This window comes from Astatotilapia calliptera, chromosome 11, assembly GCF_964374335.1.
Source record: "Astatotilapia calliptera chromosome 11, fAstCal68.1, whole genome shotgun sequence".
Lineage (NCBI taxonomy): Eukaryota > Metazoa > Chordata > Actinopteri > Cichliformes > Cichlidae > Astatotilapia > Astatotilapia calliptera.
Window position 1 is genome coordinate 12,321,755 of NC_137432.1, and position 16,124 is coordinate 12,337,878.

The window sequence follows — 16,124 nt, forward strand, 5'->3', positions numbered from 1 at the left end:
TCCCTGCATTACTGCTACTTCTTTTTTTCCTTTGTTTTCTGCCATTAGGAGCGTCTCCTACTGTCTCTGCTGCCAGCTCACATTGCCCGTGTAATGAAAGCCGAGATCATCCAGAGATTAAAGGGTCCAAATTTTGGCCAGATTGAAAACACAAACAATTTTCACAACCTCTATGTCCAGAGGCACACTAATGTCAGGCATGTATCTTTTTTTAAATCAAATGTATTGTAGCCAAGTGGTTCTGTATTTAGGTCAAATTTACATACAGAGTAGGTACATACTAATGCATATTTTCAAATCAGATGTTTTCTAAACTGTAAAATCCATAAAATAATTAAAGTGTATCCATTACTGTTTTTTATATATCTAGCATACTTTATGCTGATATAGTAGGATTCACACGACTGGCCAGTGACTGCTCACCTGGAGAACTTGTGCACATGCTGAATGAACTGTTTGGCAAATTTGACCAAATAGCTAAGGTAAACTTTTGCCTGCTCTGCTCTTGTAATGAATTACTATCCTAACACATGCTGATCTTCTTTAGATTAACAGAGCTTACCTCTCAAACTGCTTTACTGGAAAGTATTTTACTCGCTAGGAAATTTGTGAAGTGTGGAATTCACAAATTCTTATTCACATGTTAGAAATTCTTAAAATTTCATGTATGTCCCTGCACCCTTGAATCATCCATGCCAGTCAAACAAATGTCTTTGAATGAAAATATTGCATGCTAAAATTAGCCCTGCAGCATTCAATGAGGCGTAACACTGATTATAACCAGCTTTTAATGCAATGTCATGCAAAATGGTTACATTTAGTTTGCTCTAATGTTTTTTAAAATTCCTGCAAACACCTTGTACTCAGTTATTTGATGGTTAGACACCATACAGTTTGTGCTGAAAGTGTCCTAGATAGAAGATAGATCTCAGTAGTTTTCACTTTCACTGTATACATAAGTTTCTGTCACTGATATTTATCAAACAAACTGATTTCAAAAAGTAAAAAGATTGTTTTTATTTATAATTCACACCGTGTTCTAGCTTTTGGAAGCAGGGTTGTAAATGAACATTTTGATATTTACCTGACCTTTTGTAGCAGAGACTATATTTCACCCTTCTATATGCAGGAAAATGAATGTATGCGGATCAAAATCCTTGGTGACTGTTACTACTGTGTGTCCGGCCTGCCAGAGTCACTGCCGAACCACGCCAAAAACTGTGTAAAAATGGGTCTAGACATGTGTGAGGCCATTAAGTAAGTGCTGCCATGGAGTAAAATTGTTTTTCCAATTTCATTTACTAGAGTTCAGCCTGGTGAATGAATCACTGATGTCAAAAACATGTTGTGACGATCTTCAGATTGTTAGTGTGGTTACTGGAAAACAGAAATAAGTATTAACATACTGATTAGCAGACCTGCAATGAAAACAAAGGACTAATTGTTGTTGCTGTTTTCCGCTTTTTTTAAGTACTTTTCACTGTTTAGTTTTAGTTTTTTTTAAGCAGCATATATTGTATGTCACAGAGTTAGGCTTGTTTTCTGACAGGCTAGATGGCATGCATTGTTTTTTTCCTGCTCCACATTAACAAAACACAACTTTTTGATGTATGACAGGAAAGTACGGGACGCCACAGGGGTTGATATCAACATGCGTGTTGGTGTGCATTCTGGGAATGTCTTGTGTGGTGTCATTGGACTTCAAAAATGGCAGTATGATGTCTGGTCACATGATGTCACACTGGCCAATCACATGGAGGCAGGTGGTGTACCAGGGTAAGTGAGAAGCATATAAAAACATACTGTAAGGCATTTGAATTTCAAAACAGGAAATTATGTCGCTAATTCATATTTTGCCTGGACCAGTGTTGTCTGGCTTGTTGTTTGCTAAATGTCCAGATATATTGTTAATATACACAGGAAACCATTCTTTTATCAAATGTTCCCTTTAAGGCGAGTCCACATCACTTCAGTGACACTGGAACACCTAAATGGTGCCTATAAGGTGGAAGATGGGGATGGACAAGAAAGAGATCCTTACCTGAAGGAACATGGAGTCATCACATATCTGGTCATTAACCCAAAGGTATCACACACATGTCAGATCCAGTAAACGAGAATATTGGACACAGAAGAAAACGCATCAGCATGAGAATTCAAACACGAAACATGTTTGTCCAGGTCGAGCGGCGGAGCCCACAGCATCATTACCGACCCAGAAACACTCTAGATGGAGCCAAGATGAGAGCCTCTGTCAGGATGACCCGCTATCTGGAGTCATGGGGAGCAGCGAAGCCCTTTGCCAACCTGCACCACAGAGACAGCATGACTAATGAGAATGGGAAGATCAATACTGCTGTGTGTAATTTCTTTCTGGACATGTTTTTTCTTGTTTGTCAGTTAATCTGTAGCTGCTAACTTGTCTCTCTTCTCTTGCACTGTGTTTAGGACGTGAAGATGGGGCAGTATCACTTCCAGAGAAGATCAGAAAGGCAAATTACTCATATTATAGCTCCGCACGATTTCGTTTGACAGGATTATCCTCATCTCTTTTTATATTATAAGGACAGCCAAGAAAATGTTTTGATAACTTTTTTTTTTTTTGCTTTAAGCTTTAAAGTGTGAGTCACTAATGCTATGTGAAAATAACAGATATCTTGTCTCTTACATTTTGTTATCCATTAAAGGACCAAGTCTCAGAAAAAACGGTTTGAGGAGGAGCTCAACGAGAGGATGATCAGGACTTTTGATGGGATAACGTCACAAAAGTATTATTACATACATATAAACATGTATTACTCGTGTTAATATACTCTAAGAACAGACTAGCATATTGTAGATTATCCTACTGCAGATAAGGTCGTGTTTTCTAATAGTACAACTCAATGAACGTGGCTGTGTTAAAACACAATATGTTAATTTATTCATGCCTATATTCTTAGTACTTTAATCTTAATTTAGTTTTCATTTACTTAATGTTCTTTTCTTTTAAATCCACTCTATAACACTGCGTTTATGCTTCCAGACAGTGGCTGAAGTCTGAGGACATTCAAAGAATATCGCTGTTCTTTCACAACAAATCCTTAGAGAAAGAGGTAAGAGGCTTTAGAAGCTGTAAATCTTGTAAGTTACATAAATTTGTCATGTCTAAGTTGAGAAATTTCTTGGAGTAGGATTTAAACGTCTTTTTTATAATGCCTAACCATTTTTTTTCTTAATCTTTTCAGTACAGAGCAACAAACTTGCCGGCCTTTAAATACTATGTCACCTGCGCCTGTTTGATCTTTTTCTGCATTTTCATTGTGCAGATTCTGGTCTTGCCTAAGTATGTGCATTTTATATTTCTTTATATTAGAACTGAAAACATTTTAAATCAATGAGATGGTTTCAGTATGGCGGGTTTGTGTGGTCATTTTGGGGACAACTTTGTTTGGTGGAACAGATTAAACTTCGTTTCAGAGTTTAAACATTCAACTTTTTTTGCAGGACAACAGTCTTGGGAATATCCTTTGGAATGGCTTTTCTCATCCTTTCCCTTATCCTCTTTATATGTTTCATTGGACACCTCCTGGTGAGTAGTGTCTTTATGCAAAGTCAATTCCTCCAGGCATCTTTGTACTTGGTCTTTTCACATCAGCGGATAGGCCTGCTGTTTAATGTAGCCCTTGTGTTCTTAATGTTTATCCTAATGTCATTCCAAAGGCACACGAGTGATCCAAGCGCCTCTCTGGTCAGCTTAACAGCCCATTAAGTGACCCTTAAGTCAACACAAGTGCCACTTTGGTGTAGCTTTGGGGCAATGGTCCAGAGCACACCAGTTATTCTGTATTATTTCCCAGGTGCCATTTACATGCACAGATGCAATCATCAAATTTTACGCCACACATTGTCATCATCCTGTTTCTAGTGGAATGATTTGTTTCAGGAAATCATTACAGAAAATTTGCACTTTGCAATCACAGAAAATACACCGGTGGGAGTGTGAAAGTTCTAGAAATCACTAACAAAAGTAAAGCAATGTAAGTGCATGTTTAATACATTTGTTCCTGTCTTGAAAACAACATGAAAATATAAGGCAGCTGTTCTCAGGATAAATCTACCGTTTCGGTGGAGTGAAGGGCTAGATTATCACAAACTTTTCCACTGTATAAAAACTGTACAGCTGACCTGTATAATGTGTAGACCCCCCCGCCCCCAAAACAAAGCATTACTGTATTCATCAGGAGATCCTTATTTTGTCTTCTGTGTGAGGCTGCGGATATTTATTAAAGTCAGTTTTACGCTGGTCTGTTTCATTTACATTAATACTTGTGTTTTCACAGGCATTTTAATATGACATGTAATGAAATGACATAAAAAACTGAAGGTACTATAAAATTTTATAGGCCACGGGTCCATGCAACCTCACTCATTCTTTGATGGCTTTAATTCTTAGTAAGTGTGCATCAGCTGCTGGTTCTGACCTCGGCTCCCCGTGGATGTCGCTGAACTCTTTAAAGACAAAACTAGAAAAACACTTTATAAACAACCTGTTGCCTTTATATCGGAATTGTTTGGCATTGCTGGTTCGTGCTCTGTTTCATGTTGTGTCATGAAAATGTCTGCGTATTGGGAAATTTGCAGTATCTCAGGAAGATGCTTGCAGGGCTACTGTGTAATAACACAGAATCAGCCTACGGTAAATTTTATGATTCCTTTTGTCAGACCACATGTCAAATACCTCATGTGAGTTAGATAAACTAAATATGATACAATTCCACATTTAAATAATACTTATTTATAATTTCTTTCCTGGATTGGAAGCACTGAACATCTTTGACCAGTCAGTTTTAGTTTTTTTTACCTATTTAGACTTAGCCTTTTTTAGTCGCTGAAAATAGCTTCTGTTTATTTAGAAAATTAAATATATATATATATAAAAACAGAAATACAAAAAAGGGAGACCTCTTTGCTTTAAGAAATCTTTGCCGCAGAGTCTTTTATCTTAAGTAGCAAAGTTATTTAAAAGTGACTAATTGAATCTTATGTAAGCACTCACGTCTCTTACATTGATCAACTTGAAATGCTTTCATTTCACTTCATTCATCATTTACATTTAGGTTCTAGGCATCCAAATAGCTGTTCTAACAAAATGGTCCACAAATATCTTGATTTCAGACCAAAATGATTGCCTCACTAACTCTACATTTCCAATTTTCCCTGTGGTATAAAATAGTCTGCCATCCTTAGTATATTGCAATTTACATCTCTGAGCTATTTAAATGTGACATCCACTCAGCCCTAGTGATGCTCCGATATTTGCTCTGAGATAATCAAGTAAACGATTTGGGTTCTCGCTCTCATTGCTTCACAATGGAACAAACTGTCTGTAACTGACCTGGCACAGGAAGATTTCAATAAATCTTTGATAATAAACAGTAAACATTAAGTATAAAGTGGCTATGTTGTGCTGCCGGGGTTAGACATGAGGTGCATGATTGCACAGTCTCTGTTGCTCTAAAGTGACTCTAAATAATATTAATTTCCTTTTTGAACCAGGGTTTGAATCTAGTTAATATCCCATTTTGTCATTATTTAATTATAATAATAACAAAAGAAACACAGGTACTATTACAAGTAGTTTCTAATAAAAATGATTATTGTTGATCATTTCTAAACAGTGTTGTTCATGATAAAGTCACTTAAAGTTGTAATTTTGCAGCTCTGTTATTTCATTTGTGTTGAAATTAAAATGTTGGAATTAATTGCTATGAACTTAAGTGGAACCCTCTCCATCATTATATGGCTCTCGGAATTTTTCCTTTGCCCTGCTGAGGAAATACAGGTTAATCAGAAAGTGTTGCTTCTGCGTCTGAACTTATGTTTAGTTTAGTTTGTGTCACACTAGTTATCTTTAGTCAACAAAAGCAATGAATTTGCTCTTTAGCACTTGGTTGTTGAGATTATTGTAACTAGCTTGTCCATCGTTGTGGCTTCCTTTGCATGTGACATATTTGTGACATTATATCCCAGCTCTTTCATACCTTATTGCATTTGTGTGTTGTGTGTCTACGTGTTCCTGCAGCACTGCAGTAAAAGCACCTCCACTTCTTGGATGTGGTTGCTGAGGTCATCAGTTATTATTGCCAACAAACCATGGCCCCGCATCACTCTCACCATGACAACCACAGCTCTAATACTTATAATGGCAGTCTTCAACATGGTAAGCTTTTTCTATGTGCAGGTACTACACTGAGGGAGTGGGACCACACCTTTCAGGCTTTACGAGGAATATATATAGCAGTCCTTCTGATAACACATCTCCTATTTGTAACTGCAGCATAATTAGAAAGTAAAATGCGGCATGTTATCTCACAAAAATAAATGGGCTTCTTTAAAATTATATTCTTAACAACCTTGCAGAATACAAATGAATAATATAAAAATGATATCTTCATTTACTGCAGCAAGAAGCAAGTCAGTCATCATGTTTAGAGCCTGTGGAAAATATTATGTAGCATTCATTAATATGCCCTTCCCCTCCCCTCTTCCTTTTTTCTTTTTTTTCTTGCTTGTAAATTAAGCCTGAAAAATATTTAACTACAGAGCAAATATCTTGCATTGTTTCTTTGCAGTGAGTCTATCAATTGGCTCCTAAGACCAGAAGATTGTTTACCCAGCATTTCATAAAAGTGCCAAGACAATTTGCGTGCAGTGATGACTGAATGCTGTATTTAACATTTACATCGTTGCTTTGATTTTCTATATTTATTTTCCGATTTATCTGATTGAGGTTTATTTTTGTAGACAAGGAAGCCCATCAAAACATAAAGCCTCAGACAAAGGTGGGATGGAAGCCTGAGGCTTGAAAGGAAGCTGCGTGATAAAGCACAATGTCAGGACCCTGGTTTAGACCTTCACACAAATCGATTCCAGAGATTATAATCGTATTTTGCGTCTGACTTGGGTCAGTCGCTCAGGGCGTATGAACCAAATTAACCTGGCTTTGCTCAGCGGGGCAGCCAATCCTCATTTTATCCTGCAGGTTCACTTTAAACGACGTTGTTGAATGCTTGTCACTATTGGCCTCTTATCTAACAAGATTCTATTTTCCTCCTGCAAGTCTAATGCAGACTACTTCATCTTGTCCCATGCTGATGTGCAAAGAGGCAGGCAGAGAAAGCGTATTTATAATTTGCATGACAATTCCCTGGATTGTTTTCTGTGGTCCTGAATTTCTGTTGACTTTGTGTTTTTCTTCTAGTTCTTTTTGGAAGACAGCGTGCTGCCTCCAGTTCCTAATTACAATTCATCCAATGAAACACTGTTTTACAATAAAGAGGAACTAATCACCCTCTCTGGGAAAAACAATTTCTACCTTCCTGTAAGACAAACATCGTCATCATCATCGTACTTTATTCAGAAATTTGTTACTTTAGGTTTTTGTTTTTCTACAAATTTTCAGTTACTCCTCCTCCTCCTTCTGTATAGTATTTAATTTACAGTTGCATCCTGGGCCTGATCTCCTGCTCAGTGTTCCTGAGGATAAACTACGAGCTGAAGATGATTATCATGTTGACAGCAGTTGTGGTCTACAATGTCATTATCCTACAAACACATGCCTCCCTGCTGGACGAATACAGCAGATTTCTGTACGAGACCGAAAGCCTTGACAGGTAGGCTTAAAGTGAAAAACAGGAACACTTCGGGGGGAGCATGAGATGGATGAAAACAGTCAAAGAGGGTTAGGAGACTGTGATGGTAGCCCGAGGAGGAAGTTCTGAGCAAACTGAGAAATGGTAAATTATATTTTTTTGCAGCTATAAGGCATGCTACGATAAAAGAGGAGGTGAATGGGTTAGCTTAAGATTTTATAGCAGTAAAATGTTAATGCACCACTTATTCACTAGGGAAGTAGACAACTGCTTTAGAGTTAAAATCTATATTTAAAAAGTCAGAGACCAAGCTTCATTGAATAGTTTCCCTATGTGCCATGATGCACCCACCCATGCAGAAAGAAAAGGAAAAAGCTAATCATGCTATGATAGGAAGTGCCAAACTTTATAAGAACGAGTGTCTATATATAGATAGTATATAAGAATCAATTAAACATGATGTAGTATGAGAAATATGTTTTATGAGTTACTGTTACTTCTTGTAAAATAAATGGCACCAAAATGTTTCTGCTTGTTTCTATGTCTACTCATGTTAATTTGAGACATCACAAGGCATCAGAGGCGCTCCCATCTTTCAGGATGTCACCCAGTATTTGATGAACTCAGACTTGCCATCATAGTATTAAATGGCTGTTATTATTTAACTCATGCAAAGGAAGTTTTTGCTCTGTCCCCCAAGTCACAGCTGAGCTGAGCTGCTAAGAGAGACTATAGAGATGTTGGGACATGAAGAGACAAATCTTCCCCCATAGATGAGCATAACTGAATTAACCCTTACAGATTATGACATCAATTGTAATTTCACTAGAAAATATGGATTTCGTCTGAGCTGGAAGACAGGTTTTTGAATGTAATTTCTAACAAATTTTTTTTGACGTCTAAAGCATCATTAGCTTCTTCTTTGTGAGCAAATAAATGTCAGCAGATGTCTAAATTGTCTGATTTCCCACCAAGGACGGCACTTTTCTGTCTTGTTATGGGCGTTACTGTCCCGGACTGTAAAACTGATAAATCTGAAAAGTTTTGATAATTTTTCTAGTTGGAAAAATCTTAACAGCTGTTATTTCTTTAATTAAAAGAAGAAGAAGAATCACAGCTGCAGTGCGTCTACTTTTCATCTCCAGTTTTTACTGGAGATAAGATTAAGAGTAAAAATGTAAAATGTGCTTCCTTATATTAGAATGCAGGTCTTTTGACAGTTTAAATGTTTTTAGCATCAGCTTTCATCCAATATGCTTTGGGCTTGGACTGTGTGGGAGTCTATGTTGATAAAACCTTGCTTTTTATGATAGTGGAAGACTGAAGTTTTATATTCAAGAGTTTGTGCAGAGCTGTATCTCTGAGGATCATGAACACTTGCTTTTTTTTTTCCTTCTTGAGAAATGTCTCTAGTCGATACACCCTTGCAGGAGGGCTAACCCCCCTCCGAAACGCATCCAGTAAACAAGCTCTTGTCACAGCAAAGCAGAAGCGACAGTCTTAATTAAGTGACAGGTTGGAATAAAACGCTCTGCTAGACATCTCTACTGACTGCAGTCAAAAATCCCCTTTCTCATCTATAACTTTTAGTTTTCTAGCCCTCTTTTGCTGTTCTATCTTTTTTTTGTTGTTGTTCAGTCGTATTTTATTTCTGTCTTTATCTTTTTCTTATCTTACAAAAACATTTGTCTATTTTTTTCCTGCCCAGACCAGGAGTTCTCAAAGACCTGAAGACTATGGGCTCTATATCCCTCTTTATCTTCTTCATCACTCTGCTTGTGCTTGCCAGGCAGGTAAGTCTAAGCTGTAATAGTCTGAATGGCGTTGTCATCGGTCTCCTGCTGCACAGTTTATCGCTAAAAGAAAAGTAGTTTTCGTCTGTGTGCCATTATTACGCCATCATTGGACTTTTTCCATTCTTTTTAGCTGCGGGTTTTGGATGTTGATGGAAAGTTATTTTTACTGTATTTGCAAAATGTAAAAAACCAAAAAAAATCCTCTGATTTAGAAATTTTCCCATGTGATGTGTTCTTACCAGCTGCTAGCTTAGTCTTTTGAAGCATGTTGAGAGCATTGCTAAGCTTTAGCCTTATCTTTTACCTACCTTCCTTTAGATTCTTTGACCCTTAATGGTCTCTCATAGATTAACACATTTTAATGCCACTAATGTTTTACGTGACTCATTTCTTATATGTCACAACGGCGATGCTTTGGATGATTATAAATGCAGACAAATTTGTAGCTCTGATGCTGCTGGTTCTGCCTCTCTCTCTGTATCTCTTTATTATCTCAGAGCTTTGTGAGGAAAAAACAGTGGCTCTCATTTATCTTCTAAGTGAAAATCAATCAGTGAACTTGGTAGAAATGGTTAAGCTTTTTGGCTGCTGTGACACACTGAAAGAGAGGCATCTTTAGACCAATTTGTGTAACCTCCCTCAGTCACTCAGGGGCAGCGATTTACATCAGCAAGTCTGCTGTTACTCAGATGTAATTTGAGATTTAGTAGTGAGAGAGAAACCAGAGGCTGGAGAGTAACATGTTCTTCTGACTTGTTTGGGGGTTCTGCTGAATTGTTCGTACTAGAATTGGAGCATCGTATTTGTACAGCCCGAGGCCTGTACTATATGACGAAGGATTTTTTGCTTAGGGAGGTAACCTATACACTTAAAGTGCAATGGAGCAGGTTATGTTTAAGATGAACAAATAAACAGCTACATCATTACTTCCTATTGACCACCGAGACCTTGATGCTAAAAGCGTCTAAAGAGTGTTTTTTCACCAGTATTTTGCGTAAGAAATGCAGATTCATTTTTTTTTGTTATACATGTACACAGTATATCATAAATAAAGTATATTACTTTGCATAGGTTAGAATAGTGTCACATTCAGGATTTTGTCACTCAGGGAGAGTAGGCATGGTCAAAGGAATATTGCTGTTTCATTTTTAAATGGGATGGAGCTGATCACCTGGGCTCTACTGTGTACTGTCAGCAAGGCTGCTGGAAATGGTTTTCACTGTGGATGCTGTGGATGTCCTGAAAAGCTACGACAGAACTGGATACTGACACTTAATCAATTTTCCTGTAGACTCCTGTTGGTGGCCGCAACAACACCACGCCAACGGACTCTGTTCTGGACCGTTCTCTTCAGCTGGGTCCACGTCTTTCCGGCGCCCTTCACTTCGCTCTCGACAGATCTTCTCCATGTCTGTTTGGGTCTCCCCACTCTCCTTTTCCCTTGAAGGTTCCAGTCCAGTGCTTGCCTTGTGACGTTGTCTAGTGGTTTTCGAAGTATGTGGCCTATCCAGCCCCATTTTCTCTTCTTGATGTCTTGATCAACTGGGTTCTGGCTGGTTCCCTTCCACAGGTCTGTGTTTGAGATCTTCTCAGGCCATCTGATGTTGACGATGTGTCGCAAGCACTTGTTGATGAAAATCTGTATCTTGCTGGTAGTGGTGTTGGTCACTCGCCACGTCTCGGACCCATACAGGAGGACTGCTTTCACGTTTCTGTTGAAGATGCAGATCTTGCTGCGTTGAGATAAGGCTTTGGAGTTCCAGATGGGTCGCAGGGTGTTGAATGCAAGCCTTGCTTTGTTGATCCGGCTCCTAACGTCTTCATCTGTGCCGCCATCACTGTTGACTATGCTTTCTAGGTAGACAAAGCGGTTGGTTTCCACCAAGTCTTGTCCCTGTAGCTGCAGTGGATGTTCTTGTCGGTTGTTCAACCGCATCACCTCCGTTTTTCTGACATTGATCTTCAGGCCGGTCTTTTCTGCCTCCTCAGCGAGCCGTGTAAGCTTGGACTGTGCATGTTGCTGCTTATGGGACAGAAGGCTGATATCGTCTGCAAAATCCAGGTCCTCCAGCTGTTTGGTGAGGGTCCACTGGATGCCGGTGTTGCTGCTCTCTGTGGTTCTTCTCATGATCCAGCCCATGACGATCAGGAAGATTGTTGGTGACAGCATGCAGCCTTGCCTCAGTCCAGTTTTCACTGCGCAGGGGTTGGTCATTTTTCCATTGTGGATGATCCGGCAGGACGAGTCTTCATAAAGCTGTTGGATGATGTTGATGAGCTTCTGTGGGATTCTGTAGTACTGCATCAGTTTCCACATGGTCGTCCCTTTAGCTAAATGCGCTTTTCAGAGAGAGTTAAATGTATTTGAAGAATACAAATTACTGAAGTAGTTGTCTCTACCATAAGGTGTAATTATATCTGCACCATAAATAATAAATTCTATTTATTAATATCTAAAGTGTTACATGCGCTTCTGATTTGTGTACACACAGTTTTTAAATTACTGCCTCTATTTTTGTTGCTGGCTGTAACATGTGGTAATATCTGTGCTGTCCAATCCGGTCATCTGCAGTGCTTGATCATAATTGTCCCGTCCTGCGAGCACGTTTTTCCTTGGTTGGTCATTTTTATTTACCAGATCAGTTCACTGCATATGACAATTAAACAGGATTGACTAGAGTTGCCATCACAGACTACCTGAGGTGTGAGTGCTGAAGAAAAGGAAAAAAAATAATCAATCCCATCAGAGCCTTTAATTCTACCTGATCCTGGAACATTTTATTCCACTTGTCCTTCCTGATCTTGGGCTCTGAAGAAGGCCTTGTTATTACACTGGTGAAGTAACTACATCATTTAAGCAAAGCTGCAAAAATCACTGGGTCAGTCTTGTCTGCCTTGACCAAAAGTCATACTGTATGAGGTTTTTGTAAATGTGCCTAAATTCTTGCATTTTTGTACATTTCATGTCCTAAGGCTTGTTGGTGTCCATATTTGTGGCTGTTTCTGTTTTTCTCTGTGACTTCTTGGAAGAAAGCTGTACAGCTATACCTTCAGTCTCTTTACCTCTGTGTCCTCTTGTAACAGAATGAATATTACTGTAGGTTAGACTTTCTCTGGAAGAACAAGTTCAAGAAGGAGTGTGAGGAGATTGAAACCATGGAGAACCTCAACCGCGTTTTGCTGGAGAATGTCCTGCCCGCGCATGTCGCAGAGCACTTCCTGGCCCGTAACTGGAAGAATGAGGTAGGAATTTATAATCTGTGGTGTTTTTTATAATAATAACTAATGTAAATGTAACATTATCCAGATTTTATTTTCACAATAGCTACAGGACTAATGAATGTAGAATTACACAGAGGACTTCAAAGTGCTTGTTTATGTGCAAAGTTCTTTTGCGTTCATTCGCTGATGCATCAGAAAAGAAGGATGTTTAATTCAGGATATCAAGACACAATTGTCAAATGCAAAATACTGAATACACTGTTTTAAAATGTGTGATTAATTTAAACTGAAATATTCATTGGTTGTTTATTAAAATAATAAGGGCTAAAGCTCAGATTTTTATTTTGAAAGTGCAAACTTTAAATGAACCTGACACTTGTTTTGTAGTGTGACAGTATGATGCCTCGCATGACTCATTCATCGCTGTAAATCCTGTTACATCCCCTGAAGTTTTAGATCTGAGGGAGTTCAGAGAATGTGGCATCCTGGAGGTCATGTAAGATTAAACAGGAGAGCAGCATCTGCTGCAGAAATCCTGAGTGACGAGTCAGCAGTTGACTTCATTTCTGTTCTTGAACAGGGTCCAAGAACAAGATGCTCTAATGAGATTTAAAGCAACTGTTTGTTGTTTTTTTGGATGGTGGTTTGGGTGATTTGCCTCCTTTAATTTGTCAATTATGTTTCATGTGCTGCCCAGTGATTGATTTTTACTTGTGAAGTTTTTTTTAGGTCTGAATAAAACACAGAAAACCCCCAATATGCGGTGCAGATCCCATATTTGTCTTTCAAAATCTCTTCATCTGTAATTTATCAGTTTCATAACAAATTTTACAGCATTGTTTTGCACCTGCACAAGCTAACGACTCCACTCTGTCTTCTGCTTCTCTTTGTCATGCAGGATCTGTACCACCAGTCCTACGACCTGGTGTGTGTCATGTTTGCCTCTATCCCAGACTTTAAAGAGTTCTACACTGAGTCTGACGTCAACAAAGAAGGATTAGAGTGCCTCAGGCTCCTCAACGAAATCATTGCTGACTTTGATGAGGTAAATACCCAGATCACCACAAAAACAGACAGAAACCGTGATACCATTGCACTGCTTGACTCAGTGAAGAGCATTGCTTTTTACAGATTCATACAATTAGGTTTTATTGTCTGTGCTGCTATAAATTTGGGTTTTATTCAGTTGAGCTGTGTTTGTATTTCCATGTGTAGTTGCTTTCCAAACCGAAGTTCAGCGGTGTGGAAAAGATCAAGACCATTGGCAGCACTTATATGGCTGCTACTGGGCTGAACACATCGCCAGGGCCTGAATACACATCACAGGTAGGCCCATTACAAAGACATCATTTTTGTGTGACTGCCGTATGCACATTATGCAAGAACCTAATGTGTTTCTAGTTGTGCTTTTTTATGTTTCCCAGGAACATGACAGGCAGTATATGCACATAGGGACCATGGTAGAGTTTGCATTTGCCTTGATGGGAAAACTGGATCTTATCAACAAACACTCGTTCAATGACTTCAAACTCAGAGTTGGTGAGTTATGCAGAGAAGCTGAAATTAAATACAAAGTAATGTATATAATATTTTATATATACAGGACTACACTGTAATCGTTCACATATTTAAGTGTACTGACCTCACATGAGAATTGAAAATGAGTGGTTTAAACTGATTAATTAAATTCCACAGCTCGTTTCAGGTAAATGACATGATGTAACAAGATACTATCACTGCAGTGGGAGTTTCATTCCTTGTTGCCGCCTTCTCGTTATGATATTTTCTGGAATCCCACTTCTAGAGTTTTGTATGAAAAGCAGGAATCAGCTTGACTGCAATACATCCAAAATTGCACTGTCATGGAGCCTCTATGCATCCCTTGTTTGTGTAGATTTCCTGTAAGATGTAGAGTGCACAGATGTCTGAAAAAAACAAGACTAACGCTTATTTATGCAGTAAGACTAAAATAAGAGGTAGAACAGCAGGAAGGCATACTCCAGCTCCCTCTGTGCAATAAGAGTCAGAGTTCGATACCTTCAACCTGTGTCTTAAGATCTCAGCATGGGATGCACCATTAACTCAGCAGTGTGCGTGAGTGACTGTACATCCCTGCTGCTTCCAGATGGGGCTGAAAATGCTCCATGAGAGAGCCGTACACACCCTCACCCACTGGGACTGGACCGAACCAGTAGCTGTGAGACTGTATGCGCCTCCTGCACACTTGAGCAGATTGCAATTTCCAACAATCTGGAGACTGAGTCAGAAGCTCAGTCAAAGAGAGGCCCAGTGTCATCTCAGTGCTGCGAACAGCCTCCAGACTGCTGGGGATTAAGAGTTGAGCTGCATTTAGCTCGCCCTCTGTTTCATGTTCTGATGAAATCTTGTGAAAAGCTTTGTTCGTTCTCAAAGCAGTAGGGTTCCTGCTCAAGTCGGCTTTGATCAGCACTCAATAGTTAATCAGTGGCATCAACATTTGATTTTGATACATTTTCAACAAGTAGGAAATCTAAAAAAGCAGTTTATATTTGTAACTATAAAATAATAAGGTAATTCCAAATGAATGGCAGCAATAGGGACACTGTCTGAAAGGTTTACTAAAATGTTTCCTTTGTCAGGTATTAACCATGGTCCAGTGATAGCTGGAGTCATTGGGGCCCAGAAACCCCAGTATGATATCTGGGGAAACACTGTGAATGTAGCCAGCAGAATGGACAGCACCGGAGTCCTGGGGAAAATACAGGTAAATGATTTGGGGAACGTTTGAGTTTAATGGTAAATGGCCTGCATTTGTATAGCGCTTTTCTAGTCCATAGGACCCCAAAGCGCTTTACACTACATTCAGTCATCCACCCATTCACACACACATTCACACACTAAATTAAAGACATAAATAAAATAAAAAAAAACCCCACTTACCCTGCCTATTCACTGCAATACTAAATGTTAAGACAGCTGTCAAACATCAGCTGGTATTTTATTCTGATAGTTTCTTTCAAAGGACCAGCAGACCTCCTTCTTCATACTGCAGACATTTAAATGGCAATACGGATGCTTAAAAAGATAAAACTCTTCTTTCTTATGTGCCATTTATTACAGCAAGGACATCTCATCTTGACATCACATGGCATCGTCAAATCCTATCTTATGTCATGTCTGAGCACTGATAAGACAGAATGGTTTTTCAGCTGCTGCATGGCATGTGGCTGTGGCAATCATTCAGTCTTCAGAGGGCTGTATTACATTTCGCGGCCTGTACACATTTGATAGAGCCATCTGCTGTGCAGTGCGGCACAACTACAGGGCTCGCAATTGCATTCCATGATTTCCGGTTGATATTTTAAGACAGATAGAAGGCAGAAATAAGACAATTTCTTTTAAAGTAGCATTGATATTGCCTACCAGAATGTCACTTTTACTCATGGTAAAATTCCCAGGCTTTCAATGTTGTTTGCTTGTTGTTCACACAGTA

At 38.9% G+C, this 16,124-nt stretch overlaps 1 protein-coding gene across 5 annotated transcripts in view; it reads left to right on the forward strand.

Moving 5' to 3' along the window:
• The window catches only part of adcy2a (adenylate cyclase 2a), a 62,206-nt gene that overhangs the window by 43,243 nt on the left and 2,839 nt on the right, over positions 1 to 16,124 (forward strand). For 4 of the 5 annotated variants that reach the window (XM_026184642.2, XM_080307804.1, XM_026184640.2 and 1 more), the window contains 20 exons: positions 49 to 197; positions 371 to 482; positions 1,130 to 1,257; positions 1,618 to 1,776; positions 1,954 to 2,086; positions 2,182 to 2,358; positions 2,449 to 2,492; positions 2,688 to 2,768; positions 3,026 to 3,095; positions 3,228 to 3,325; positions 3,487 to 3,571; positions 6,065 to 6,202; positions 7,244 to 7,363; positions 7,471 to 7,655; positions 9,343 to 9,427; positions 12,515 to 12,673; positions 13,551 to 13,697; positions 13,868 to 13,978; positions 14,077 to 14,191; positions 15,271 to 15,395. In XM_026184642.2, the coding sequence (XP_026040427.1) occupies positions 49 to 197; positions 371 to 482; positions 1,130 to 1,257; positions 1,618 to 1,776; positions 1,954 to 2,086; positions 2,182 to 2,358; positions 2,449 to 2,492; positions 2,688 to 2,768; positions 3,026 to 3,095; positions 3,228 to 3,325; positions 3,487 to 3,571; positions 6,065 to 6,202; positions 7,244 to 7,363; positions 7,471 to 7,655; positions 9,343 to 9,427; positions 12,515 to 12,673; positions 13,551 to 13,697; positions 13,868 to 13,978; positions 14,077 to 14,191; positions 15,271 to 15,395 (2,421 nt within the window). Of the gene's footprint in view, positions 1 to 48; positions 198 to 370; positions 483 to 1,129; positions 1,258 to 1,617; positions 1,777 to 1,953; positions 2,087 to 2,181; positions 2,359 to 2,448; positions 2,493 to 2,687; positions 2,769 to 3,025; positions 3,096 to 3,227; positions 3,326 to 3,486; positions 3,572 to 6,064; positions 6,203 to 7,243; positions 7,364 to 7,470; positions 7,656 to 9,342; positions 9,428 to 12,514; positions 12,674 to 13,550; positions 13,698 to 13,867; positions 13,979 to 14,076; positions 14,192 to 15,270; positions 15,396 to 16,124 lie in introns of those variants that run through there. The other variant, XR_013912047.1, reaches the window with a different exon arrangement.